The sequence below is a fragment of the Heterocephalus glaber genome, unplaced genomic scaffold, assembly GCF_053883595.1.
Source record: "Heterocephalus glaber isolate CG9 unplaced genomic scaffold, H.glaber_assembly_v1.0 deba00001428, whole genome shotgun sequence".
NCBI classification, from domain to species: domain Eukaryota; kingdom Metazoa; phylum Chordata; class Mammalia; order Rodentia; family Bathyergidae; genus Heterocephalus; species Heterocephalus glaber.
Genome location: NW_028258293.1, coordinates 1,373,937 through 1,400,753, shown reverse-complemented (window position 1 = coordinate 1,400,753; position 26,817 = coordinate 1,373,937). Strand labels below are relative to the sequence as shown.

The 26,817-nt window shown below is 57.4% G+C and overlaps 1 protein-coding gene across 5 annotated transcripts in view; it reads right to left on the bottom strand.

Annotated features, from left to right (window-relative positions):
- Nucleotides 1-22,086, bottom strand: part of Wt1 (WT1 transcription factor) — a 40,289-nt gene extending 18,203 nt beyond the window's left edge. For 2 of the 5 annotated variants that reach the window (XM_004851610.3, XM_013074657.3), the window contains exons 1-5: nt 18,897-19,347; nt 14,817-14,939; nt 14,457-14,559; nt 5,531-5,608; nt 4,694-4,744 (exon numbers count right to left, since the gene is read on the bottom strand). In XM_004851610.3, the coding sequence (XP_004851667.1) occupies nt 4,694-4,744; nt 5,531-5,608; nt 14,457-14,559; nt 14,817-14,939; nt 18,897-19,332 (791 nt within the window). In that variant the 5' untranslated portion in view covers nt 19,333-19,347. Of the gene's footprint in view, nt 1-4,693; nt 4,745-5,530; nt 5,609-14,456; nt 14,560-14,816; nt 14,940-15,408; nt 15,771-18,896; nt 19,348-20,131; nt 20,272-21,926 lie in introns of those variants that run through there. The other 3 variants (XM_087211497.1, XM_087211499.1, XM_087211498.1) reach the window with 3 other exon arrangements.
- Between the last annotated feature and the right edge of the window lie 4,731 nt (nt 22,087-26,817).

Genomic DNA, 26,817 nt, shown 5'->3' with positions numbered 1-26,817 from the left:
GAATCAGAAGGTGGGGAGAATCTTGTAAACACAATACAAAACCCAAAAACTGAAACTATGAAAAGAAGCTTACAAATTTTACTATAAAAACCCTGGGGAGGCTGTGTGCGGCTCCGGGAGAGCACTTGCCAGGGCACCGGGCTCCGTCCCCAGCACAATAACAACAACAATTTTTTAATTTTAAAACTTCTGACAGGACAAGAAAGCCTTGACAGAGCTGAAGTACAAACCGTAAAAAAAACATTTCTAGTCCACGGGACAAGCAAAGCATTCAGGGTCCCAGCCGCCACCAGGCGTGGTCTCCCTGCCCTAGCCCCCAATCCTGCAGTTCCCTCCCCACCCGCTCTTGCCTCTTCTTGCTGCAATCCCACTCAGTAGCAAACAAAATGCAAACATAGTTTTCCAAATGAAAATAAATAAAGGAAAACAATTTTCTAAAACACCATCTTCTCAGGGCCAGGCATGGTGGTGCATGCTTGTAATTCCCACACTCAGAAGGCTGAGGCAGGAGGATCTCTCCAAATTCAAAACCAGCCTGAGCTACATAGTGAGTTGAAGGCCAGTCTGAACTACACAGTGAGACTGTCTCAAAAAAACAAAACACATCATAGAAACGACCTCCTGACCTTTGCCAGGCTGTCCGGCCAGCGATTCCCTCAGCCCCTCCTCCTTCTTCGGAGGATGCCCAGCCCTGGCCTCTGTGATCTTGCCCTGCCCCAGGCCTCAGCCCCTTCCACTAACCCATCCAGAGAGAACCGCACTTCATAGGGAGAGGTTTCCAGGCTTTTTCTGCAGATACCAAATACACCAAAATGCTTTTACAACTTCTCAAAGTCACCTCTGGGTGGTGAGCTGACAGCTGACTTTTCTCTTCTTTCTGAGTCTCAGCACCGTCTGAAGCTTTGAGAAACCACAGCTGCTTTCACTGTAGCCAGAGCCTCACCTCCGCCTCTAGGAGACCCAGACCCAGCTCTGCTGTGTCAGAGGGAGGCGCCAGGTGAACAGGGAGAAAGGGAAACCGGAAGTCGCAGCACTGGTGCAGCTCCTGGGGCTCTGAGCACCTCCTGAGCTTTGGCAGACACCTCAGCGCCTCCCCACCTCCTCCGCCAGCCATCGGAGCCCCTGGGAGCTCTGCCTCGTACCCCAGCGGGGGACCCAGCAATGCCCCCCACCTTCCCCATCCTCCTGGGCAGCTCCTTTCTCATCTTCATCTGAACAGACTTTCCCTTCCACTTATGAGGTGAAGGAAATTCCTGCTTTAAAAGGGAAAACAGAAAGATCCTAAAAGAGGGAAACCCCACAACGCCGCATGTATAAATATCTGTTGGAGCTGGGATTGAACTCAGGGCCTCTGCTGCACCCCCAGCCCTTTTCGTTTTCTGAGACAGATCTCACCAAGCTACCTGAGCAGGACTCATACTTGAGATCCTCCTGCCTCAGCCTCCCAAGTGTTTGGACTACAGGACTGCTCCAACCCACAGGGCCCCAAACCCTAAGTAACTTTTAGAGGCTAAGAATATTTTCAAAGTCAAGACTCATGAAGGCTGAGACACAGGTTCCAATGGCCTCTGACTGGATCTGTAGAACTCCATCCAAGCTAAGCCAGACCTTCCTAGGAGAGGAAAGGACCCGAACCCACGTGCGCATAGCGAGGTCACCTTTGGGACAGCGCTCAGAGTAAACACACTCAAGCATGCTCAGGGACAGCAGGGCATGAAAGGCCAGCAGCCCAGGAGCGGAGAGAAGCAACAGGTGAATGAGAAGCAGAGCAGCTTCAGAATGCATCCTCCCTGTGGGAGCAGGCCGTCAACAGGAGGCTGAGTCAGGACACTCCCTCTCCAGCCGGCCATCACACCCTCTCATCTTCCTGGTTGCCACCAAGTCTAAAGGAAGGCGGAAAGAACGGTGCCAGCCACACCCCGGGCAGCAGGGTGGGCAGCCTCCTTCTGCAGGGTGGGGGGAGAGCCCAGCTCCCGCTGCCCGCCGGCCTCCACCTGAGACACAGTGGGACTTCCTCCAGGGCCTCCGAGCCTAGCGGCTGCATCCTCCTCCCACCCCCTCCAGCCCAGGGCCGCATCCTCCAGGCCCGAGGGGCTTGGACCACAGCTAGGTTGGTGTGGTTCTCCGTCTTGCAGGCTGTTTTCTTCACGAGACAAAACAGGCGACCGGGCAGCAAGGCTCGGAGGCCGCCTTAGGAAATCAGCGCCACGCGGAACACACAGAAGATTCAGACCCCGCCAGGCAGCCCAAACGGAAGTGTGAACGCGATGCCTGGCACTCAGAAGGCGTCCTCAGAAACGCGTGTTTCCCAGGGCCGGCTTCAGAAGTCTGACCTTCTGTGTTCTCGGGGAGGGAAATGACAGTGAGTCTGTCAACTGCCTTTCCTCAAACCTCAACCGAAACACGGGATTCGCCCCCCACGGGCCTTACAAGAAGCTCTGATCCCGAAGGACACGCAGAGGTCAGGCAGGCTGGCGGGAGGGCTCCGAGCAGGAGGCAGAGGCGACGCGCTTCCCACAGGCTGGTTTCCCATGGCCAGGCCAGTCCGTCCCAACCAGCCGGGAGGGAGCTCACAGGGATGTCAGCCCGGGCCGGGGGGGCAGACGGCCTCTTCTCTGAGGGGCGACTTTGCAGAACGCAACCTTCCCAAGGGGAGAAGACAGGGACCAGCACTTGGGTTTGGGGTATGCTCTTGGTCAAGCACGAATCGCATCTTAGTCCTAGGACAGGTGTGGAAATCGGACCTTGTCACGATGTCACTTCTCACCACTGACTTCAGATGAGGTCGAAACCCCGGCTGTAAGTGGAAGCAAAAAGCTCTGCCCGCCTCTTTCCAGGACTGAGCCTGAGCCCAGGGCTCCATACCGAGATGCATCCCCAGCTCCCATTTTTATTAAATTTTGGGTACAGGGACTCACTAAGTCACTAAGCTGCCCAGGCCAGACTGAAATTTGTGATCCTCCTGCCTCAGCCTCCCCAAGGGCTGGGGTCAGGGGTGCCCACTGTCTCCCTCTGGGTCATCAGTATCTTTTCTCACCCCAAAGGCAAGGGCGTCTTTTGCATCGTGACAAAGGAAGGCCAATCAGCATCACAGAATCCCCAGATGGGGCTCCTTGGCAGCCAGACTCCCCACTGGAAGTGCAAACCCCCAGCCGCTTCCTGGGCCTGGAGGACCGAGGCTGCCAGTCATCCCCTTAGGGCTAAAGAGAGGCACACGGGGCATGACGGGCATGAGGCAGAGTGCAGAGTTTGAGGCTGACCAGAATGCCACACCCAGCATGTTTAAAACTGACTCGGCACAGGGCGGAAGTGTAGGCTCCATGCGCACGCCGGGTCTCAGCATAACCCATCCCAGCAGTGGGCACAGCTGGAAGGTTTCAGCAACGCTAACCTAGGGCCGGGTCCTAGAAGCAGACAGAACGGACTCGACTGGTAAGTGGTCCGTTCTCCCCACCCTCCCGCAGAGCTGAGCCAGGCGTGCAGGGCAGCCGCAAGCTCCGAAGAGGACCACAGGAAAAGCCCCATGGGAAGCGGGAAGTAGCTGGCTTAGGTAAAGTCTAGGGGACAAACCCACAGCGTGGGAGAAATGTCAGAAACGTAGACAACTGTAACATTTACATGGGGCTAGATGTGGGAATGGTTGATCCCTGAATAAAGTAGTATTCACGAAATAATTTTTATTTCTGAAATGCTGCCCCAAGATGTAACAAACCAATGAAAACCCCTCTCATTTTTCTTGTGAAGAAACAAATTGAGCAAAACATTTTTCACACTTTGTTCTGCACCCACACAATACGGGTTCTGATTTCCCAGCAAGAGGCGCATGTCACGTGTCTCAAGACCTTTAAAAATATCAAAATTATCTCCATATGAGACACCCAGAGTCACGCTCGCCCAAGATTCCTGATCTGTGCAGTCCGTAATCCACCCAGCCAGCCCTGCCCTCCCTCTTGGAGAAGTGGTCCAGTGGACTCACAGTGCTCACTGTACCGTGCTCTGCCCGCTCATGGACAGAGGTGCTAAATTCTGAGCAGAGAGAGAAAAGAAACAAACCATTCGGGAAGGAAAAGGGGTGCGAGAGAAACTGAGTGAGGAGAAACAGGAGTAAAAGCCTCAGCAGCCCTGTGGCGGAGAGCGGAGCAGTTCGCAGCTGCTTTTAGGTGGATCCGAGAGAGGGAACGGAGATTTGGATGAAGAGGCAGAAGGAGTGGGGCATGGGCGAGGAGAAGGACCCGACACCAGTCCCGGGGGTGGAAGCCCCTGTGGTCCCCGAGGGGTCTGAAAAGCAGGCCAAGATGCAGGCCCAGGACCGAGCCAGCACACGCGGGAGAGGAGGCTGTGCTGGGGCAGAAGAGAGGACAGAAGCAGGAGAGATCCCTGCAGAAACACGGGGGCCAGGCGGGCCTTCAGAGCCTGGCCCCACCCAGGGCAAAGTCAGCTCCGCCGGGGAGATGCGAGATGTACAGGCAGACAGAGAAAAGCAAGCCGCGGTTAGGAAGGAGAGGTTTGGGGGCCGAACAGCTTTCTGTGAAACGCGCACAAGCAAACATGCGCTCTCTGATCTGGCAGCCCCGTGGCCAGTGTGCCCGTGGCGAACATGGGAGGGAACGAGGGTAGGTTTGCCCTCCCTGATTTCCCGTCACCCTAACTCCTGCGTGGTCCCAGAGTCGGCCATCACGCCATTGTCACTCACTTGCTGTGGCCTTCCGTCCATCTCACCGAGCTGGCACTCCCAGCAGCAACTCTAGAAGAGAAGGAGAGGGGATGGGGTCAGAGCAGGCGGAGCTCCGGCATGGCCCAGCAGAACCAGCGGGAGGCAGAAGCTGGCTGCCCACCGAGGGTGCTGAGCAGAGCCTGGGCTCTGCCGCCCCACGTGGGAAGTGGCCGTGGGTCACATGACTCGGGGCTCTGGCTCCTCGGTGAGCAGGGCACAGCCCCCGGACTTCGGGAGGACGGAGAGGCCACGCGAGGGCCCCAGCCAGACTCCTGCGCACTGACGTGGGTCCTTCGCTGCTGTACAGAGCCACCCCTGGCCTCCTTGTCCTCTTGTCTGGGTGCAAAGCCAGCCAGCCCCACCGCTGCCTGGCTCCCGGCTCCACACAGCTCTTGCTGCAAAGTCTGCCTGTGGATGGGGGCATCTCTGGCGAGCCCCACCTCGAGTACAGACCCGGACCCTGGGCTCTGTGCTCACAAAGTGCTGCTCCATGAGCCAGGGCAGCAGTTAGCATCTGCGATCCCACCGCAAACATCGCATCACAGGAGGTGGCAAGGACACAACAGTGCTGAAGAACTCCAAAACACCCGCTGGGGGAAGGGCACAGTGCATTCCCCACCCTCACAGCTCCCCTGTTCCAGACGGAAACTTCCCCTCTCGGGACTGCTGAAGCTTTGCTACTGAACATGACCCACCGGGGCACAGAGGAGGGCATGCTAATGCTTTGGAGCCATGAGCACGCTGTGCCCCTTCGTGAGTGATGAGCGCCTCGAGATGCCTGGGACTGCACTGAGGGCATAAGGAAGCCTTACTCACCCCTTCAAGGTGGCCCCCAGATTCATCTGGTTCCAGGTCATGCATTCGAGCTGGGAGGTCATCTGGTATAAGTTGTCACTGTTGGGAAACATACAGAGTTAGAAATACATAATCACACACTCACACATGCACGCGCGCACACACACACACAAATACAACTGCTTCTTCCATCCAAAGTGCTGGGGATTTCGCTTGTCTTTCCAGAGCAAGCCTGTCCATCTCGCAAACTAACAGAACATGCACATCAGGAAGGGTCTTGGTCTCCACAGCTGTTCCTTTCCCACACAGCAGAAGGGACGGGAGAGCGGTTTGGTGGCTTCATGGAAACCTCAGTCCAGCACTGGCTGGAGTTTCCCAAGAGGGATAAACCTTGCAGGGAAAAGGCTGAGGGAAAGGAGGGTTCCGAAGGCAACACAGGCTGGATAAACTCAACATGAAAGTTAAAAGCTTGGAGCCGAGAGTCCAAAGACAGCAGATTAATTATTCGTGAAGAGGCTATTAAGTTGTTTTAATCAAAAGGATAAGTATCCCGTGGATCACGCGGGCCTGAGCAGTCAGTCACCGGTGATGGATGGCGGAAGGCCTAGGATACGACGGACAAAGGGAAGAGGCGGTGAACCCTGTGCGTGGCAAAGGAATGGTGATCTGCAAGGGTTATAATCTGGCGGCAGTCAGGCAGCACTGTTTTAGAAATCCAAAAAGGAAAGAAAGGCCAGAGGTTCACAATGAGACCCCAAAGAGAAACTACATCGGCAACCATGGAAACCAAACAAAATCTGTTCTCTCTCTTTACAGCCACCTCATTCCTGGAAGCCAAGCACACATAAGCTGTGGTCACAAACTACGGTGAATGCTTAATTTTTTTTCAGGATTTATTATTGTAAAAGACACATTGCTGTGAAGGGCCCTCGAGAGCCTCCCCTCACTTTGCGCACGCTCACCCCTTCATTCTTGACACATCCTGCAGCAGCTCTGGCGTCCTCTTTCCTGAGTGTCTTCAGTCACACTGGCATGGCTGCCTTGATGTCCTGAACTGATTCAAAATGTTGACCTCTCATGGTTATTTGGATTTTGAGGAAGCTGCACCGGGCCAGATCCGCTGAATAAGGTGGATACGGACACAACAACTGCCCTTCTGCTGGATGCTGCTCAGCAGCACTCCTCAGGTTTCTGATCACCTCTCATAAAGACACACAAAGAGGACTTTAAGAACCACTCCAGAAGGAGGAGGGAACAACGGGATACATGTATCCGAAGCAGGAAAGAGTATTCTGAGAGTGCATGGCACTGTGTCTTTCACTACAGAACATTTTTTTCATTAAACACTGGCCATATACAGATTTTGGGCACCCCTTGTGAATCAGTGTCAGAGACTTCCTGCACTGCTAAGACTACTGGGAATGAATACCTTTAGGCTTTCACTGAAAGCATCGACCATGATGTTTTGGGACTCGAGAGATCCATGGCTGCCCTGGGCCTACACGTATTCGAGGGAAAGCTGGCCTACCTTCCCAGCAGGCACACAGGAAGGTAAGAAGCCTCAGCTCACTGGCAGGTGACATCAGATCGCCAATCCTGGGCAGCCTCTGTCTTGTCACAGATTCCTTCCGGTGCTTCATTGGGCAACACTCATTTTTAATTCACAGAGGGTTTTTTCGGGCCAACTGAATGGGGACATGCAGGGCGACAGGGATACCAGGGGCCAGGAATAGATGCACACTGTGCCCGCTCTCCGCGCAGTGTGATAAATCACAGTGGGGTCCTTATGACCCCGAATCATCGTCCTGAGAACTACCCGGAACTCCTCAGAGGCGGATCCGCCGGACGAGGAGGTCAGCTTCCAGGAGGGGCTCCTGCGTCTGAAGGGCGAAGTGACTTCAAACCCCAAGCATGTGCAGCTCCGTGAGCCCGCGTGTACCCGTCCGTCCCTCCCCCGCATGCGGGCCATTCTGCTGCCACAGTATCTACACATCAACGCGAAAAATGATCAGCCTCCTCGGCAGCTTCCCGGTCTGCAGCGGCAGCCGTGCTGGTCGGTGCCACTGTTTCGCAATTCCACGAATTCCTGCTGGAAGGCTGGTGTAATTAATTCCTGAAGGACCCCAACTTTTATTAGAAGAGCCGGCCAGCCGCATTCAGCTCCAGGCAGCTTCCTGAACTTTCCCGGGGCTGACAGTTCATTAATAAGCGGCCCCTCCACGACCTCGCCGCTGGTTTTTGTTCTCCTGCGCCTTTTCATCAAGCAATCCATTTATTAATCTTGCCATTAATCTCAGCCAGCAGGCATTGTATTCCCCAGGTAGCTCTATATTTTTGTCACTGATTTTTAAAAAATTGTTCACCAAGTGAAATCACTCAGCCCCTGCTGACAATCTTCCTAGGACCGGGTAGGAGGTGGGATCTTTCTGAAATTACTTGATTTTTGCCTAAGACTGAGATTATGATGATTTCCCAGACAGCTGGGAGACCAGATGAGTGACAGATGCTTATGTGGAAGTATGGGACCTGGGGATCTAGAACTCCTCAGACTCACAGCGCAGCCCTGCCGGCTCCCAGGGCCTCTCTGAGGAAGCGACCCAAAGACACTCTCCTGGCTATCTCTCCGGCCCTCACAAAGCAGACTTTCCTGATGCAGGCCGGGTCTCCGTCTACACAGCCTCCCAATGGGTGCCCAGGATCTCTAGGCCCTCGAAGTCCAGCCTGGTGCCCCGGCCACATGCAGCTGTCGGGCACTGGAAATTCGGCCTGTGCCACGCGCTGAGGTGACTTTGGTTATACTGGGACAAACACAGTATTTTTAAGTTAATTTCCTCTTGTTTTATTTTGATGTGGCTACTAGCAGATGCCCAACTGCATGTGTGGCTCCTGCTGCGTGTCTACTTCACAGTGTGGGAAGTGGGCAAGGCACAGCTCCGTTATGGTCTGCTGAATGGGAGCGGTAATCTCGGTCAGTCTCACGCCTGGGATGCTGTGAGGCCCCTGCAGCTCTTGGAAGATGACCCAGATGATAAACTTTAGCTCCTCCAGCCCGCCAAACTTCGCACCTCGCCGTCATCACTGGGTTCGGGGCTACAACAATGACCTCTTCAGCAGGCGAGTACGGGGCCCGGAGGGTGCCCACCGCGGACGGCCCTGGTGCTACCAGCGGGCCTGTCCTCTCACTGCCTCAGAATAATGACAGCACCGACCAGATTGGGGCAGCACGGCCAACCCTGACCCCACAGGGCTCAAGGACAGAGCCCTCACCCCGGGCCACTGAGCAGGCCGCATCCTCTCCCAGCTCACACATCCCGGAACCCTTCGGGCCTGAAAGCCTCTAGCAGAGCAGGGCAGCCAGGAGGGGGCTTCCAAAACCTCCCCAAGCCACTGACAGGTTTCCTGGGGGCCGAGACCGCATCAGAGGCCGGTGTCACCCACGTCCCGCCCTCGGCTGGCCGGGGCCCGGCTGGCACAACCTTTCCTCTCGGACAGTGGCCACTGCCAGGAAGCACAGAGCCCAGCCCGTGCGGGAAACCCTGGCCCGGGGCCACCAGCTCTGAGCTCTCGGTGGCTGGGTCCACGTGAGGCTCGCACATGACGCCCACGGAAAAGGGCGGTGCCCCGGGGAAGACGTGGCCAATGGTCACCTGACCACTGTCGGTGCTGGGGGAGACCAGAAAAGGAGGGTCACGTAGGCAGCGGGGCCCCACCCGCCTCTCTCGCCCAGCCGGAAGTGAACTCTGAAATCACAAGCTGCCAAAATAGCTTCCAAATCCACCCTGTCCTTTGTACGTTTTTAAGTAGATCTTTTTAAAAAGTTAAGACTTGTTTCCCATGTAAGACGTGTTTGAAGTTAAAGGTAAGGGAGAGAGGGAAGAAACTTCTGTAACTGGGATTAATGCAAGTTGGAGTGAAATAAAAGGAAGTCAGCCCAAGTGAAAAGGGGAACTTGAAAGGAAATCGGTAGTAGATCATACAGAGTTTGTTTTGGCCTGGATTGCAGTATGACTGAGCTTTCGACCTCTGTACAAAAAGAAAGGAAGAAGAAAACCTCAGCTATTATCTGGACTAGGGCTCCTCCTCCTGCAAGGCCTGTGCCATCCCAGCGCCTGTTCATCTTGGAGTGTGTTCCAAGGGTGTTTACGATGCTACAGGACAGGAAGAGAGCTCCACGTTGCCGCTGGAACAGAATCGTCCCCCCTGGCTGAATGGAGGGCTTCTTCTGCTGTGTGGATGCTTCTGCCTCATGGGTCAGACAAAGTGGAATCTTGGCAGAAGTAAAATCTCCCTGTGAGAGCAAAGCCCCAAAAATGCCAAACTCGAGAACAGCAGGGACGAATGGAATCATCACTGAGACTGTCTCGGGCTCTGCGGCTGACCCGGCCCGGCTCATCCAGGCGCCGGGGACGTCCACACAGACATGTCCCCAGCCCTTCCCTCAGTGGGCACAGCCACTCTCCAGCTATTGTAACTCCGCTCGAGTGCACAGCACCAGAGAAAAGCTCCCCGGGGATTTTATTTCCACTCATAAACACTTGGTCAGCACAAGAGGCACAGGGATATTTGAAACTCGATTCTTCCCCTTCCCTGGAGACAAAATCAAAGCCACCACCCCGGAAACGGAGCCAGGCCCCCGCCTCCTGCCTCCTGCACAACTGAGCAGTAGCACTGCGCGACATGAAGACCGTGCTTGCAGTGCAGGTGGGCACTGTGTAGGGTTTGATTTTTCGAGCTCGAGCTGTCCTGATTAATGTCTGTGTTGAAGCCCAGCCCAGGTGGTGAGCAGCGCGCTGCCCTGCAGCCCCTGAGCTCCCTCGGAGCCCTGGGCCCTGAAGGAAGCTACTGCCCACGCTTTGGGTTGTGCCTCCACCAACGTACAGCGCAAACACTCAGCCACAGTTACTGCTCGCAGAGCTGGGCCAGGCAGGCAGGAGGAAAGACCCTCATTCATTGGTAGCACAGCAACCAGGAAACTGTGCAAGGCTAACTAAAGAGCAAAAAGAAAAGGGGAAGACTCGAATGTCTAAAACTCAGGGATCTACTCTGCCCTAAAGGGTAAACTTGAGTCATTTGTGGGAAAATGGGTGCACCTTGAGACTATGATGTTAACTGAAATAAATCAGACGCACAAGCTTGAACATCACATGGTTTCTCTTATATGAGAAACCCGAAGTATAAATAAATTAAAGACCAAAATAAAAGACAGATAACAGGAAATGGAGATAGGTCTTCTTTTTTTTTTTCTTTTTCTTTTTCTTTTTCAGTACCGGGGATTGAACTTGGGTCCTTATGCTTTCGCAGCAGGCAGTGAAACCACTGAGCTAAATCCCCAGCCCAGAGATAGGTCTTCTGTAAAAGGGAAGGGGGCCAAGACATGAGGGGAGGGGGAAGAAGAGTGGAAGAAAAAGATTAAGATGCGTTAAGTACCGGCACCATCTGCTCACGATGAATGTACCAGACTAGTAAAAGTAAAAACGAAAACAGTGCTAACCAGAAATCCACACCGTGTGCAGCCATTTTCACAGCAGCCGCGAGGCCCTCCCCACACTGGGCAGCAAGGCCCGGGGCTCCCAGGAGGCAAGCGAGCGAGAGGCAGACGGCTTGAGAGGCAGCTGCCAATAGCAATGAGGTGCTCGGGGAGGCTGGACGTGGCTACCCTGCCCCAGGAGATCATGGGGTGGCCCTTGCCTCCACTGTGACCCCGGAAGCAGTCCTTCCTCCAGGATGGGAGCGAGCTCTGCCTGGAATGCTTTGGGTGCCCTGCTGAGCTGTACCAGCCACTCCTGCCCAGTGGAAAAGACGGAGCTGGAGGAGCTGGAGTGTGGAGGCAGCTTCCTCCTGAGCTGGCTCCAGGAGAAAACTCTCCTGCCTCCCACTGCACCACAGGAAAAGGACAGGCCAGGCCCTGCAACCTTCCTGCTAATGGGCTACGGGTAAAGCAGACAGACAGCGGGAGAAACAAAGCCACTGAGCTGCAGCCCCAGACGGACCCCAACTCCAGCAAGGGCCGCAGTCCACAGCCTCACCACCCCAGATGAGCGCCAGGGCGGGCCCTCTGTCTCCTCCTGGGTGGAGGCAGCGATAGCCCTGCTGGCTGCGTCTCGAGGGCTAGGAGGTCCACACATGCCAGGTGCTGACGACAGCACAGGCACACATCAGCCCACGTAAGCACCTGCTCTGTATTTATCACCAAGGGCACTGCCGGGGCCGTTCCCGGGGTCATCTGGGGGCCAACACTGATCTGCCGAGATTCAGGGCACAGGTGGGCTTCAAGGCCAGAGACAGAGAATCGAATCCCGGCTCTGGTTCTCACTGGCTATGTGACCTTGAGCAAGTTGCTTCAAGTCCTGAGCTCACTTCCTCATGGGTAAATGAGATTATGGCACCTGCCCCTCAGGGCAGTCAGAGGACTAGGGACAGTGGAGGTGGAAGCTCACACAACCCACTGAGTATGCTGTCCTGACTCCTATGTCCACCACCCATGGTCACAGGGCCCAAAAGGGCCAGCATCCGGTTTCACAACCTTGGGACAAAACTCTCCACCTTCAACATTTAGGGGAGGCTAGGAGGATGGGGGAACCCCCCCACGTGCCCAAGGGGGCATTTTCTATGATTCCGTGCAGCCTGTACCCAAATGCATGCAGCCCTGGACCTGCAGACCTGTTACCTGAGAGAGGGCAGGGGACATGTGGGCGACAAGGGAAGTGCTAGAATTTCACTTTCTTAAGGCAGACTGGTGTGCGACACTGCTTATTTAAATCAGATGTGTTCCGGGTGGGGAAGGGAAACCAGACCCCACTGGGAGGCCAGAGCTTTGTACAGGGAAGGGGTGCTGAGCTGCTATGTCACGGAGTCATAGGCAAGCCTTTCCCAGGAGGTCCCCAAATTTTAGAAAAAGGAATGGACCAGGCATGAGTGAGAGCACCACTGAGTATCAAAAATTCAAAAGTTAAGCCACCAAGTAATTAATTTACACCTATTTTACTCTATTTTTCAAATACTGCATTCACAAAAACATTTAAATGCACCTCAAATTTTTTTTAGGAAGAGGAAAGAAGGAAACCACAGGACTAGAGCAACCTGGTTTTAAAACATCCCTGCCCCTGCCAGTTGGTCATGACTGCGGGGAAGACACACAACCTTGGCAAAGGGGTCAGCAAGGTCAAGTTGGAGGTCCACGGGTGGCACTTCAGACTCACAGGAGCCAACCCTCTTCCTACAGGCCTCACAAATCCTTTTCTGAGATGCTTTGCAAATTTGGGTGGAAGAAGAAAGTGGTATTTTTATGAGATTCATGACAAAACAAGACCAAAGACAGTTCCAGAGTTACAGAAAGAAGAGATAAGCAAACATTTCTGAAAGATGAAATGGACAAAGTTGCTTTCTCCAGTGGCCAGTGAGACGCTCGATAAGGAAGTATGAAGGTCCTGTACACAAAATGGTATCAGACAGGGTGCAGCTCAGCGCCAGAGTGTTCTAGAAGGGCAGCGCCCTGGATCCAACCCCCAGGACTGCAAAAAAGAAAACAAAATCCCAGGGCCGGGGTGTAGCTCAGCAGTAGAGCATGTGCTTAGCATGCAGGAGGCGGTGGGCCCTCTCCCCAGCAGGCGTGCACAAACACACCCCCCACACACACACTATCTGAGTGACTTTCCACTTCCATGGTGGCCGCAAATTCATCCCTAAAATCTATGCAGGGCTCCAGGTGGGGAACTGCCGTGAAGCACTGTATCCCAGACTGCTCCTCTTTCCAGACTGCTCAGCGCGGTGCAGGACCAGAGCAAGGCTGGCCTGGCAGGGAGGGGAGCGGGGTGCGCGCACAGCTGTGCCCCACTCTTGCAAGTAGCTGTACCCCAAGGGCCCGGCCCCCAAACAATGCCCACTCCCACTCCAAGGCCTTCCCCTCGCCTGCGGTGAGGCGGCCAGGACCACAGAAGCCCAGGAGGAAGGGCTGGGCCAAGGCTTTCCCCTGGGAACAGTTCCAACAGCCCCCCTGCTACCTGGAGCAGCAGCAAGGACAGCCTGACCACAGACAGGAAGGAGCTGCTCAGAGGATGTCAGTGCTGCTGGAGGGGGGCACAGCAGGGAAGAGACCCCTGTGGAATCCCGGAGGGGAGGCCGTCGAGGGCAGACGTGAGCCCTGCTGCACTAGGACAGAGCTGGTTTCCAGCGAGGAGGGAGGAAAGGGAGGATGTGCCCCATCTCTGCTCAGCCTGCACATTTCTCTGCCCCCTCCCCAAACAGTGAGCAGACTCTGCGATCCGACTAGGTGTCCGCCCGATCTCCAGGGCCAGCAAAACTTCAAGGGGCTCAGGGCTCACACACCCAGGAAGCGCGGCCGCATCCCTCTAGAAACTCCCAGGAAGCAGCGTCCCCAGAGTGGGCAGCGCGTCCCCCTCCACCTGCGGAGGAGGTCCCCCAGGCAGCGGGCTTCCTTCCTTCATTACCTCACTGCCTCCTTCCCCTGACGTCAGCCTCCCCGGGCCTGGGTCCCACCAGGAGGGGCTGGGGGCAGCCCGTGTCAGCTCCCGGCAGCGGGGGAGGGGCGGTGAGCTCACAGCTCGGCCAAAACCCCTCCTGCCCGGGCTCCCCCCCCCACGGTTACCAAGCAACCCTATCAGACGCAGGACCCCTGCCAAGTTCACCTAAAGTTGAAGAACACAGGAGAGCAGCAGAAGGGAGGGAGGCTTGGCCGAGCCCTAGGGGTGCACACAGGTGGCACAGTGTCCTCGGCCTGGCCTGGCCTGCACCCGGCTGGAGTGGGCTCCATGCGAGCTAAACACGGGTGGGGCTGGGATGGGCCAGAGCCTCAGTGAGCCAAGGGGTTGGAAGAGGACTGGGTGGGGTTCCCACTTTGGCCCCAGGAAGTTGAAAGCGCTCATTTTCAGGCTGCAGGTCCGGGAGAGGTGACATTTCATCTGCCCACAGGGAAGCTCCAGCCTCCTACCTGCTGTACGGCGTCCTCAGCAGCAGCGCCTGGCTGCCGGAACAGCTGTCCGTGGGCGTGTGGCAGCCGTAGACTGGGGGCGGCACAGGGTACTGCTGCTCGCCTGTGGACAGCAGGGGACAAAGGGGCCAGGGTGAGCGTCATGCAGCCATGGGCAGCAGGGTGCAGGAGGAGGACAGGTGGGGGCGCCGCCAGGCAGCCCCAGTAGATGGGGGCTGAGTGCTTCTCACTTTTGCTTCCTTAGCGGTCACCCAGTGACCACCACAAATGCCCTGGGTTAAGCGGCGCTTTCCTGTCGCTCCTAGGCCGGAAGGAAACCCAGACAGAAAGGGGCCACTCATCAGCCCGCCCTGCACTCACCCAGCGAGCCCTGCTGCCCCATGGGGTCCTCGTGCTTGAAGGAATGGCTGGGCAGCTGTGCGGCATGGTGGGAGGCCGTGTGGCCGTAGCTGGGCGTCCCGTCGAAGGTGACCGTGCTGTACCCTGCGGGGCAGAGAGAAGCACAGGTCAGTGGGCTCTGGGGGACTGAGGGCTCCTCACCTCACAGTTCCCAGCCACACCGAGCCTATTCCGAGACCAGTTCCTGCACTCAACCTCGGAGAGTTAAGTGCAAAACTCCTCAGCCGAGGCAGCAGCGAGGCGGTCCGAAGCAACAGGGGGCGCCCAGCCGGCATGGCTGGCGCAGGTTCAGCCCCTGGGCTTCCGCGGCGGGGACAGACCCTGCCGGGAGTCTTGTCCAGAAGGAAATGAGGGGAAGAAGCAACCCTGACTCCCCTTCCCCTTGGACCCACTGGGCTCCCCGGTGCACTGGACCCCGCCACAAAGCCTTTCAAGTGGGCCGGGCCCTGAATCTCCCTCCCCCCCCCAGCAGGGCCAGGCCTTCTGCCTCAGTTTCCCTGCCAAGAACCCAGCACTGTGCTTCCTCGTCACGCACTAGAATGTAGTGTCTTACTCGAAAGCTGCGGCCTTGTGTGGTTTTATCCAAATACCCCCGAACATCTAGAAGAAATGTCCTGGGTAAAGTGCAGCCCCAGAACCCTGACCCGCGGGTGGGGTGCCCAACTTCAGTGCTCACCTCCAAGTCTACAGTCTGAGGTCCTGGCTGGCCAAGTGCGAATGGCAGCAGCTGGGCACCCCCCTCCCCAAGGGCCACCGCCAGCCCGATGCCTTCATCTGCCCCAAATTCTTGGGATGAGCTAAGGCAAAGGCTCCCCAAACCCTCTCCTGTCTGTATAGCCTGTGGTCCAGTCTCTGTGACAAATGTCTCGGAAGCTGGGTCAGCTCAGAGCCAGGAGGCCAGTGACCCCCACCCTGGGCACCCAGAGAATCTGCCCACAAAATTGGGTTCTGTCCTCACTCTGGGGCTCCAGAGCGCCAGGGAGGGGTGGGAGAACCCTACGGGCCCAGGACACTGTCCGGCCATGCAGGCTGGCACTGAAGAAGCCCCAGGTCTCATCCTCTGCATGACCCGGGGCCTCCATTTCTTGACTGATAAGTGGGTGGAGATGCCCGGCCGCACACCTGGGTGTGGTGGGCACCCGAGTCCTCACGGCTCCCTTGGGGGAGCTGAGAGCCTGGCCCTGTGGCAGGATGGAGAATGGGCTTGCAAACGAAATTTGGTTCCAACACCCAATTTTGCCCAAGGGCAACTGAATTTCTGGAAGGATTTGTTTTTAATAAAGTCAAGGAGAAATAAAAACCACCAAGAAAATTTCTCCCAATGAACCCTTCTCCATTCTGAGCCGATGAACAGGCAGCAAGCGACCCAAGGCCGGAGAGCTGTCGGGAGCAGTTTGTGCACAGCTGAGGTCCCGGCTGCAACTCTGCACCTCAGAACCCGGCCCTGGGACGCCAGTGCCCCCAGATGGAACACAGACCTGGGCAGCCAGGTGGCCCCAAGTCCCCTCCCTCAGGTCTGTAGGGACCGAGCCTTTCATCGGCTGCCTATGGGATGCAGGGCTGACCAAGAGCCCGCCCTTGTCCTTCCCAGCATGGCGGGTGACCAGGCAGCGGCAGCGGGCGGGCGGGCGAGCGGGAGCAAGACCTTGACAGAGCCTGCAGGGAGAGGCTGCTCCAGCTCGGAAGCTGGGACCAGAGGCGTGGAGGGGTAGAGGGAAGAAGGGCTGCGGCTAGCTTTGTGGGACGGGAAACCTCTCCCCAGCCAAGGACCAAATACTGTCCTGCACATGGCTGCCTGGGGCATCTTTGGCCCTCAGGCAGAGCTGGTCCCCCAGAGACCCTAGGACAGCTCAGCGATGCCCAGGCCTAGTCCTGCGCCTGTGATCGGTTTGGAGCTCCAGCCCGGATGGGGCAGTCTTTCCGCTCCCTGAGCCCTGCTTTTGGGCTGGCGTAGAAAAGTCCTCCCTGCCTTCTGCCCAGACAAACCTCACACCCTCATGCACTGAGGAGGGAGGAGTTCAGGGTGCACTGCCCTTGGGCAGAGGAAACCACCTCAGGCCCCATCGGGGTGGCCTGGGTTCAAGCCCCAGGCGCCTCCTCTTCAGCACCAGGCTTTCCCGCCAGAAACAAGGTGTTAGGCCTGCAAAGTCAGCTGCAGGAGTTCAGCAAAGGGCCCCCAGGCTATAGATGGTCTGTCCCGTCTGTCACAAAGTGGGTTCTTGCTGTTTGCTAACGAAATGTTCAGAAGATTGGGCAGCCCGCTGTGTCTAGAAGCAGATACAATGAGCCAAGAAGCAGCGAGCATGAGCACTCACCAAGGGCCTGGCTTCAGGCTCAGCCCCACAGCCCTGCTCAGGACAGGTACCAGACAGCCTGGAGTCTGCCTTAGGCTCACCCCAGAGCCGACACCCAGGCTTTCTTGGTCCTGCATTCCGGGGGAACCCAGGGGCCCCCAAAACCAGAGGAAGAAATGTGGAACCTGGAGGGGCAAGGTCCCACCCTTGTTGACTCCTTGAAGCTCTGCTGGCTGTCAGGCTGGGCCCGAGGCTCAGCGAGCTCAGTCGGCTGGCCAGCTCCCACCCTGCTCGGGGTCGCTCTTCTTCAGGCTGCCCGTGGGGCGGAACCAAGCTGGACTGAAGAAAAGATCCTGGCACAGAAGCTGCGCCCCACAGGGTCGGACAGGCTGCTTCTCGTCCTCCCGCTGGCATCACACACCTGCCGGCTGGCTGCGGCTCCCAACCAAGCACCCAGCGGAAGTCTGGGTGCTGCTGAGCTTTGCACTGAGTCCTGAGCCGAAGTCCGACCCAGACTCTCAGCTCCCTCTCTCAGATGAGGAGCCCAGGCCTCCAGGCCTCCAGGTTCGGTAGCACCTGCCATCCCACCTTGCAGGAGGATGGGCTGTTCACAGGAAGCCGTCCCAGTGCTCCAGAGTACGGAAACTTTCATGGAGAGAAGACAAGAACTTCCTAGACCTCATGGTGAGGGTTCCTTAGCAGGACAGGACTCCAATGCTCTAGGGGAAAGGGTGCTTTTGCTAGGGCCTGGGGGCAGGAGTAGGTGGTGGGAGTAGGGCCAGGAGTACGGGTGGCATCGCCCCCACCAGCAATCTGAACTAAGCCCCTTCTACCCCACCTCACAAACAGCCGACTCCTGGCCTGCACTTCGAGACATTGTGCTCCAGGAAGAGCATCGGCCATTGTGTTGGTAAAGGATTTCCTAAAATACGGAATTAAACCAAATTGGGTTTTCAACTGCAAAGAAATCAAATAGAAATCAACAAAGAGGCCAAAATACAGTGGCTCCACTTTTGTTTTTCGGTTCATGCTGGAGAGAGGTGCGAAGGTGCTGGGGCAGGATGGAGGAGAGGGCACGGAAACCCGCCTGGCTCCAACCTCAGAGTCTCCCAAAACTCTTCCCACTGAGCCCCAGGCTGGCATGAAAAGGGGGTGCACAGAGAGGTGCGCGCCAGGGGCCTGCTGCGGCCCCCCCACAGCAGAACCTGTTCCCAAGCCTGTGGTCGCCAAGCGGATCGCTTCTGTCCCTGCAGCCTGCGTGGCGCAGTCACACTGGACTACCCTGCCCAAGAGCTACACGTGGACCCGGACACTGTCCCCAAAGCCATCTAGTTAGAGCAGGCTGTCGCCTTTCTGCGCGCCCAGCCTGGGACAGCGCCGCGCCAAGGATGAGACGCTGGCCGGCGCCTGAGCTTGTGGCTCCCCCGCCCGATGATGCTCCGTCTGGACGCCCCGAGAAGCCCACCGCCTGGCCGTAATGCGCCGGGTGCCTTGGACAAGACCTATTCCCCAGGCAGGGTCAGACCTGCCCCGGCGCCGCTTCCCGTTCCCCGGCAACGCACAGCCCGGAGTTCCCGGATCCTGGGGACCCAGGCGGCCTCCCGGCTCCTGCGAACCGTTGGCTGCAGAGGGAGCCGGGAGCGGCGAGGCGAGCGCACCCCGTCCCCCGGGCCCAGGAGGAGGCCGATGGGGCAGGGTCCCGGAGGAGGCATGCAGGGGACTCGGGGCCGCCGCGGAGCCCACTCACCCTGGTTGCGGATGGCGGGCTGGCTCTCCAGGCAGCTGGGCAGGTAGGGAGCGTTGGGGAACATCCGGGCCTGGCCTGAGGACGCCTGGCCGGGCGGCGGGGGCCCGAAGGGTCCGTAGCGGCAGGCCCCGGCCGTGCCGGTGAACTGGCCGGAGAAGTGCACGGTGAAGGCGCTCAGGCACTGTTCCTCGTGCGCCTCGGCGCCGCCCCAGCTCGGCTCCTGCTTGATGAACGAGTGCGGCGGCGGAGGGGGCGGCGGCGCGGGCGGCGGCGCGGGGCCGCCCAGGGAGCCGTAGGCCGGGGCGCCCGGGGGCGCGAAGTCCAGCACCGGCGCCCACTGCGCTGCGCCGCTCACTGGCAGCGAGCAACCGCCCCCGCCGGCCAGCGAGGGCACCGCGGGCAGCAGCGCGTTCAGGTCCCGCACGTCCGAGCCCATGGGTGCCGGGCCGCTGCTCCGGGTTGGGACGCTGTGCGCCGGCGCGGCCGCGCCTGACTCTGCCCCGACGCCGCCCGGGCCTGGGCTCGCAGCGGGGCGCGCACGTGGACGCCGGCGCCTTGGGGAAGCGCGGGACCCGGGCTCGCAGCGCCCCAGCGGCAGGCGGCAAGGGAGTGGGAGGCGGCGGGCTGCAGAGCCCCTGGCGTGGGCGCTGCCTTGAACTCCTTACCCCGGCTGCCTGGCTGCCCCCGGCTTCCCAAAGCTCAAATAAGAGGGGCTGGCGCCGGGGGAGGAGGAGGAGCCAGCGGGCCCGGAGGCGCCATTCACACCGCGTCGGCCAGGCCGGCGACGCTCGCGCTCGCTCTCTCGGGGCGCCCTTAGCGGGGGCGGGGGGCGGGACCCCAGGAGCCCCCCCCCCGGCCACCTCCTCGCCAGCTGCCGCGCGCTCCCTCTGCCTCCCCTCCAGCCAGCGCGCGAGTGGGGGCCCTGGCCGGTCCCTAGGGTGAGCCAAGTGTCCCCTCCGCACCGGGGCGGCAGGGGGACCAAAGGGCGGTGGAACGGGGGTGGGGGTGGGGGCTGAGGGAGGGGAGGGGCCCCCAGGGCGGAACTTAGGAGGGGTCCAAGCACTTTCGGAGCTCGGAGGCCTCCGCGCCGCCGTGCCTTCATCTCGACGTCCCTGGGGAGGGGTCAGCCCCAGAGGTCGTGATCCGAGGCAAAGACGCCCCGGGTGGGAGACCTGCAGGGCGTTACCGATCGCCTGGTAGCTGGTTACCGGGTGAGGAGGCCGGTGGCCGCCTACCTGAAATCGGAGTCTGAGGGACTTAGCTTCCTCCCGAGTGAGGTGCATCTATGCTACGGCCAAGCCGGGAAATGGCTCGGGGAGCGGGAACCCGGGGTCCGCCCTGGGCCTGCGTGCGTGCGGGCTGCAGCACCCACACCCTGTTGGGGAGGAGAGGAAACAGGAGGTTCGGCGCACAGCCCGGGGAGAAAGGGCGCCCGGCCCTCCGCTCACGCCCAGGGTTCAGTACTGAGGCCCAGTGCCCGACCTGGAGGCTCCTGCTAGTCTGGCGACCGAGAAGCGGGACCTAGCTCTTGGCCCGGCGGCAGAGGCCGCGCGCGCGTGCTCGGAACCCTGCTAGGAGAACCCGGCGCCCCGCGCCTCAGGGAAGGGGTTGGGGCTGGTTTTACTTTGGGCTTTAGTTTCTGTGACGTGCGTCTGCGGCGCGTGGAAACGCCCCGGAGCTCCAGAGGCGTCGGCGACGGCGCGGCCTGGGACGGCCAGTCGCGGGCGGGAATCGCGGGGCTCGGGCCTCCGCACCGGCCTAGCGGGAGGGGCGCGCGGGTCTCCGCCAAGCCCACTGCGCGGAACCCGGAACAGCGTCTCCGTGGCCTGGATTTACCGCTTTGGTTTTCACTGGCGTGCTGTCTACGCTGTCGCTGTTAGATTCTGGCTGCGGGCGGGAGGCGCTCGGCGCTGGGCTCCGGGCGCTCAGGCCGCAGGTGAAGCCCTCCAAGGTTTAGGGCGTGCTTAGAGGCGCAGAAGACCCCGCGGGCCAAGGCTGGCGGCGGGAGGGAGCCGCGCGCGTCCCTCTATCCACCTTCCCGCCGCTCTCAGCTCAGCTTTGCTCCTTCCTTCCTCTCTGGGCGAAGCGCGCTGGAGTCTGGGTGGACGCGCAGGCCCTTGCAGAGGACCCTGCTCAAGCCAGGGTGTCCCCTGGACGCCCCAAAACCCTGTCCCTCCCTCCCTCCTCCCCACCTCTGATTTCAACTTGAAACTCGTTTTCTTCCTAACTAGGACTAGATGAGCTGTGAGCGGAGAGGAGACCCTGTGAAAAGGTAGAGCTGCAAAGGAGGGACCAGGTTGTCCTTTGCTCTGCAAGGTTTTTGGGGGGGGGGGCGGGGTATTCAGGAGAGAGGCTGGCTGCAACCCCGAGCAGGGTGAAGACACCAAAGTCTCTACCTCGACATTTCAAATAATAAGGTTTTGCCGAGTGAGGGCCGAGAGAGTGGCTAGTAATTGGTAGGAGGGGAGCAGAGGCAACTGAGGACCCCTCGGTGCCCCTGTCTTTTGTTTTCTGGGGTCCCTGAGGGGGCCAAGGAAGTGTCGCTCCCCTTTGAGCCCAAGGCACCTCCACTTCTGCCCCACCGCCTCCGCCAGTGAGTGCCACCTTCTCCCTGGGGTCCCTAAATTCCCACTGGGCCCTTGCCGAGGAGCACAGGCTCCACCTCCCTTCCTGAGCCCCAGGAAGCCCAGGTGCCTTGGCTGGTAGGCTGCAGCTCTGGAGAAGTGGGGTGATCTTCTTGCCCACCCTGCGCTCTCCAGCTCTTCCTCGGAGAAGCTTCGGGCTGCTTGGGCTCCCTGCGCTCCCCTCCCGCCCTGTGAGGCCGGTCTGAGCCACCTTGCAGGGCTGGAGATGAAGCTCCTGACTCTGAGGAGAAGGAGCCAGCCAAGGCCCAGAAAGCAGGGAAAGGAGCAGGGACAGGTGGCCAGCACCGGACTCCGCTTGGCGGCCACCAGCAGCTGTGCGGGCCTCGCCGGCAGGGTGCCCTTCGTTTCCTCCCTATAGAGCTGGAAATGCCCCGGGAGCACCCACCTCATGGTGCTGCCCTGCGCACTGGGGAGCAGGTGTTGGCCCAGAACTCTCCGTAAATCACGATTTTCAAGTTTGTCCACTCTCCGGGTGGGATAGCGAAGTCACCGCAGCCAAGCTGTGACCCCACCTGGTCCAGCAGTGGCTTTAGCCACCACTCGGCCGCTCCAGAGCTCAGGGAACAGGAAGGGGAGCAGGGCACATGGGCACCCAAGAGACTCCCCACACTGGGGAATGTGGGTGTGGTTCAGGCGGTGAGGACCTCGCCCCACTTCCACCCCAGGTCCACTGCATCCGGCCCCAGGTCTGCGCCCCGCTCCTCCCCACCCCCCACTGCGACCCCCAGGCCAGGCTGGCTGTGCCTGCTGGGGCACCGGGTGACTGACCCTGGCTGTGCCCCAGGCCCCTGCTCCGGCAGCACCCGTACCACACCGGGGCGCAGGAATCTCCCAGCCCGTGCAGGCTACAGCCCGGCATCAGAATCTTGAAGCCAGTTTTTAAAACAAACAAGGTGGAGGTTTCCGGGCAGCCCCTTCCCCAGCTTCCCCTCTGGGTTTGTGAGTCTTCTCCATCTTCTGCACCAGTCTCCCACCCGGCGCCCTGCAGGGGAGGAGCGGAGCAGAGCTTCGGGCAGAGCGCTCTCCCCAGCCGCCGGCTGCTCTGTCCCAAGCCACTGCAAGCCAGTCCCCACTGAAAGGATTCCGCAGCGCTGCTTCTATTATTATACCGTAAATCTTTTTAAATTCTGGAACTAATTATATAGAGGATATGTCTCAATTTGTTCTGCATTAATGCCACAGCGGGGATGGAGGCCAGGCCGTGGCCCGAGCAAATACGTAGGCCCATGAAATTGATGAACTGAGAGCTCGCTTCCAGTCCTGCGCACACCATCTGGAATTCCAGTCTGAGGTTACAATTAGAACTCCTGACCCCAGATTCAACTTTGCAAACAACGGGGAAAATGGGCAAAAGAAAAAAAATAGGAAAAAAACACAATTTATTCTGCACCTGTAAAAAAAAATCTGCACGCAATCTTCACATCTTTCCGTCTTAGAAAATTCTTCCCAAGCGTTTCTTTTGTGTTTTTAACCTATAAAAGATAATGGAGTATATTTTATAGACTAGGTTTTATCTTCTCCCCATTCCCAACTGCACTTTGTTTAATAGTTGTCAGCTTCCCTTTAGCCTTGGATTTAATTATATAGGACCAAAATATTCTCTAGTAAATAGCTTGCTAAATATTTTGTCACTTTTGTGACTTCCCCTCCGAGAACTAGATTAATTACAGGAATCTACCTGGATCTGGGGACTTCTCTCCCTACCCCCTCGACTGCTACTTCATCTTAGCTGTAATCAAAGATTTTGTTTGTGTTCCAAATCCGTTGGACCAATTTCTTCCTTCTTTCTTTAGCAACTTGCTCCTTTATTTTCCTCTCACTTTGACTCCCTGAAGCAACGAAGAAGCAGACAGTCCGGGGGAATCTGTTAAATTTATTAGCATAGAGGCTTAGACAAAGCGAGGTATAAATCATTCTGAAGGATTAAGCCATAAAGCATCCCAATGAAGTCAGCCCTTGCCAGGGTCCGGGTGTATAAATGTTCATATAAAACAAGGTATCAGTATTATCTAGCAAGGGAGCATGTGTCTAAGGAGATCCAAATGTTGAGTTAGGACCGGAGGAGGGGTGGCAGGACGGCTGGAGACCTTAGTGCAGGGCGTCAACCTAGCAGTGGCTCCCAAAGTATGCCGGGAGTGCAGCGTCTCAACAGTTTGCATTTGGAGTCCTCAGTAAATGACTTTTTAAAAAGAAAATGATGTGAGATGTTTGTGATGAGCAGCAAAGGCATCCGGGAAGAAAGACAGTGTTTTCTGTAGAACGCCCCCACCCCCAGGTCAATTCAGCTTCACAAACATCCAGTCTGAAAAGGCGGGGCTCCTCCTGCTGAAGACAGCCTGGCCAGAGCACCTGGCCGCCAAGCCCTGTGCAGCGGGTGGCCGGGTGGCCGGGAGGACGCGGTGCCCAGGAGATGGGTGGGGAGGAGAGCCGGTGGGAAGGGGAGTGTGCATGGACCTGGACGGCACTCGGAGGGGCAGAGGGTTCTACCTGACAAAACCTTCCAGGGGCATGCAAGACCGGGGCTCTGCTTCATGGCAGCTCAGGCCATTCTTTGTCTTTCAGAAATGATTGTTCTCAGAGTTTCGTGAAAAACAAGTGATCAGAGAAGAGCCTCCCCCCCTGCTACTTTCCCAACAGAGTCAGCTCATCCCGCAAGTGCCACCCAGGCCAGGCCAGCGGCGCAGCTGTTCTGCGGCCAGCATTGCACCAGCAGCTGGGAATGGGTCACACCCTCTCCTGGGAGCGTGGTTCCTGAGGGATTTACGGGATCCTGAGTCTCCCTAGGATCCTCAGCGTGGCCGTTCAGGCACAGCTGGGTCAAAATCACCACCACCAGGGCTCAGTGACTCAGTGACTTTACCCTGGAAACCTCAGGCTTCTCTTCTTCGAGGTAAAAATAACAGCAGTACTGTTCAGTTGTGAGAGGTACTGGTCTGGTGTGTAACTTCCTTAGCTCACAGGAAGCCCTCGTAAATGGTAGTGCGGTACTGACAGAGATGTGAGTTCTGAGCTGTCCTCTTGCTGCGTGAGGGAGAGCTTTCATAGAAGAAAGGTAGCAATCTTCACACTCCTGTTGGGTGGAGGCAAGGGAAGAAGAGAAGCCCTTGCTAGAGGGTAAGGCCGTGAGCAAGACATGGCACTCTCAAAGCAGTTGGGGTCCTTCTGCCCTGTACCCTGTCCCTGAGACCGGAAGTGGATGGCTGTTCCTTAAGAGTGAGTTTGTTTGGGATCACATCGCTGCTGGTGGAGTGCAGTGCAGAATGGAATGAAGAATCCTGGGCTAGGTGTAAAAGCCTCTGGTGGCAACCTTGACCTGAGGAAGGAGCAAAGCCCTGAGTTTTCCTGCCTTTATCTGCGCAGGGAGAGTGATGAGAAGCACGAGGTAAAGGCATGGAGGGAGTGCAAACCTGCGCCCTGCAACAGCGCCAGCACCTAGCAGACAGCCCCTCCAGGGTGGGCGAGGCGGGGCGGGGCATGCACTGCGGGAAGGGAGGGACTGGCCAGTGTCGCTGTCCAGTAAGTGCGACCTTCTGAGCCACTTCTCTTCCGGGCCTGGCCCTGCCCCAGCTCTTGTGTGGGGTGGGCTGCTTCTGACTGAAGAGCTTGGGGTCGGCAGGGGGGACCTTAGTCCTCCCATCTTCCCTGGCTTTGGCTTCTGCTTGCTCTCAAGCCTGGATTTTCTCAGCTGTGAAATGGGGCTGATGCTACCATCGCCTTCCAGAGTCATTTTGAGAACAAGCTGAAAGCTGTGTATACAGTAGGGGTGCGGGGTCGGAAATGCATAGCCAGTAGCGATTGGACCCTGAACTTGTCTGGTCTGGCGTGAAGCTTGGCCTCCAGGACGGCTCAGCCGAAGCAGCCTGAGCAACAGCAGGGTTCTGAGCGGCAGAAGCAAACCTCCAGTCTTCCTCTGGGCCCAGCTGTGCCACACCAAGATTCACTTTCCTTCATTTATGAAAACCTTTGCAGCCGAGGGATTAACAGCACACTGTGTGTGTGTGTGTGTGTGTGTGTGTGTGGTACTAGGAAGTGAACCCAGGACCTTCACACTGAGCTGTATGTGTCGCCAGCCCCTTTTTATTTTTTTGTTTGTTTTGGGACAGGGTCTCCCTAGGTTCCACGTTGCCCAGGCTAGCCTTGAACTTGTGACCCTCCTGGCTCAGCCTCCCACAGTGCAGGGATTACTGATGTGAGCTACCACCCCCGGCTCACTTTTTGCCTTTTGACTGTGAGTCCTTTAGGTTAAATTTTCTAATCCCATTTCTTCTCAGTGGGTGTCTTTGCAGAATACCCAGTTTAATCAAGGACTTTGGTGGTCCCATATTTTTCAAAATAGACAAGAAATTGTTTTCAGCCGATGGAGAGGGAAAGCAGTCTGACCCTCTTACTGGAGTTGCACGTAGCATTTATTAATAGCTCCGTAAACAGGTGTGAACATAGTATTAGCTTGCTGCACAAAACATTACAAAGTTTATGAGAAGTTGCTCAGGAAAAACAAGATGGAGTCGTTAGAAATTGGATACTGGTCAACAGCACAGACTCCCATAAATCACAAACAAATGAAACTTCCCTCGTGATCACTGTTGCAGAGCTAAGGGACCCTCCCCTTTGGGAGAGCTAAGTGCATTTTAGAGAGCCCAATATTTTCCCCTACCGATACAGAGGCTAATTACAAAATTTCCCAAGAGATAATAAATACTAAACTCTAATCAACACATGTGACACAAGATAAATAAGAAGCACAGAATTTAACCTTGGTTCCCTGGGTGAAGCACATGTTTATCTTTAATTATCCCCACCTGGGAATGGACACACATTATCTGTGATGTTTATTATTTGTTCCTGGAGCCACCACATTTTAATTTTGTGCAGAAAGTTCTCTGTTTAAGCTGCTGTCCTAACTTAATTATTAGTTGCTCTCTTTCGACTCCCAGAGTATATATCCTAGATTTGATGGTTGGTAAATAATATTCCACTTTCTTCAAGTTGCGCTTTAGGAAAAGGATTTAAGAACGCCTTAGAAGGGCCTGGCAGCACATGCCTGTAATCCCATCTACTCCTGAGGCTGAGGCAGGAAGGTTACAATTTCACAACCAGCCTGGGCAACTTAGACCGTGACTCCAAACAAAAAGGGCTGGACTCACTTGAAGCCCTGGGTTTTTCCTCCAGTCTTGGGCGGGGGGGTCATCGAACAAGGCTGAAAGAAGATGGAGTTGGTGGGCCGAGTGAGAAGAAATGATTGGGTTGACGTTAGAAACCAGAGAGTGAAAAGAGTC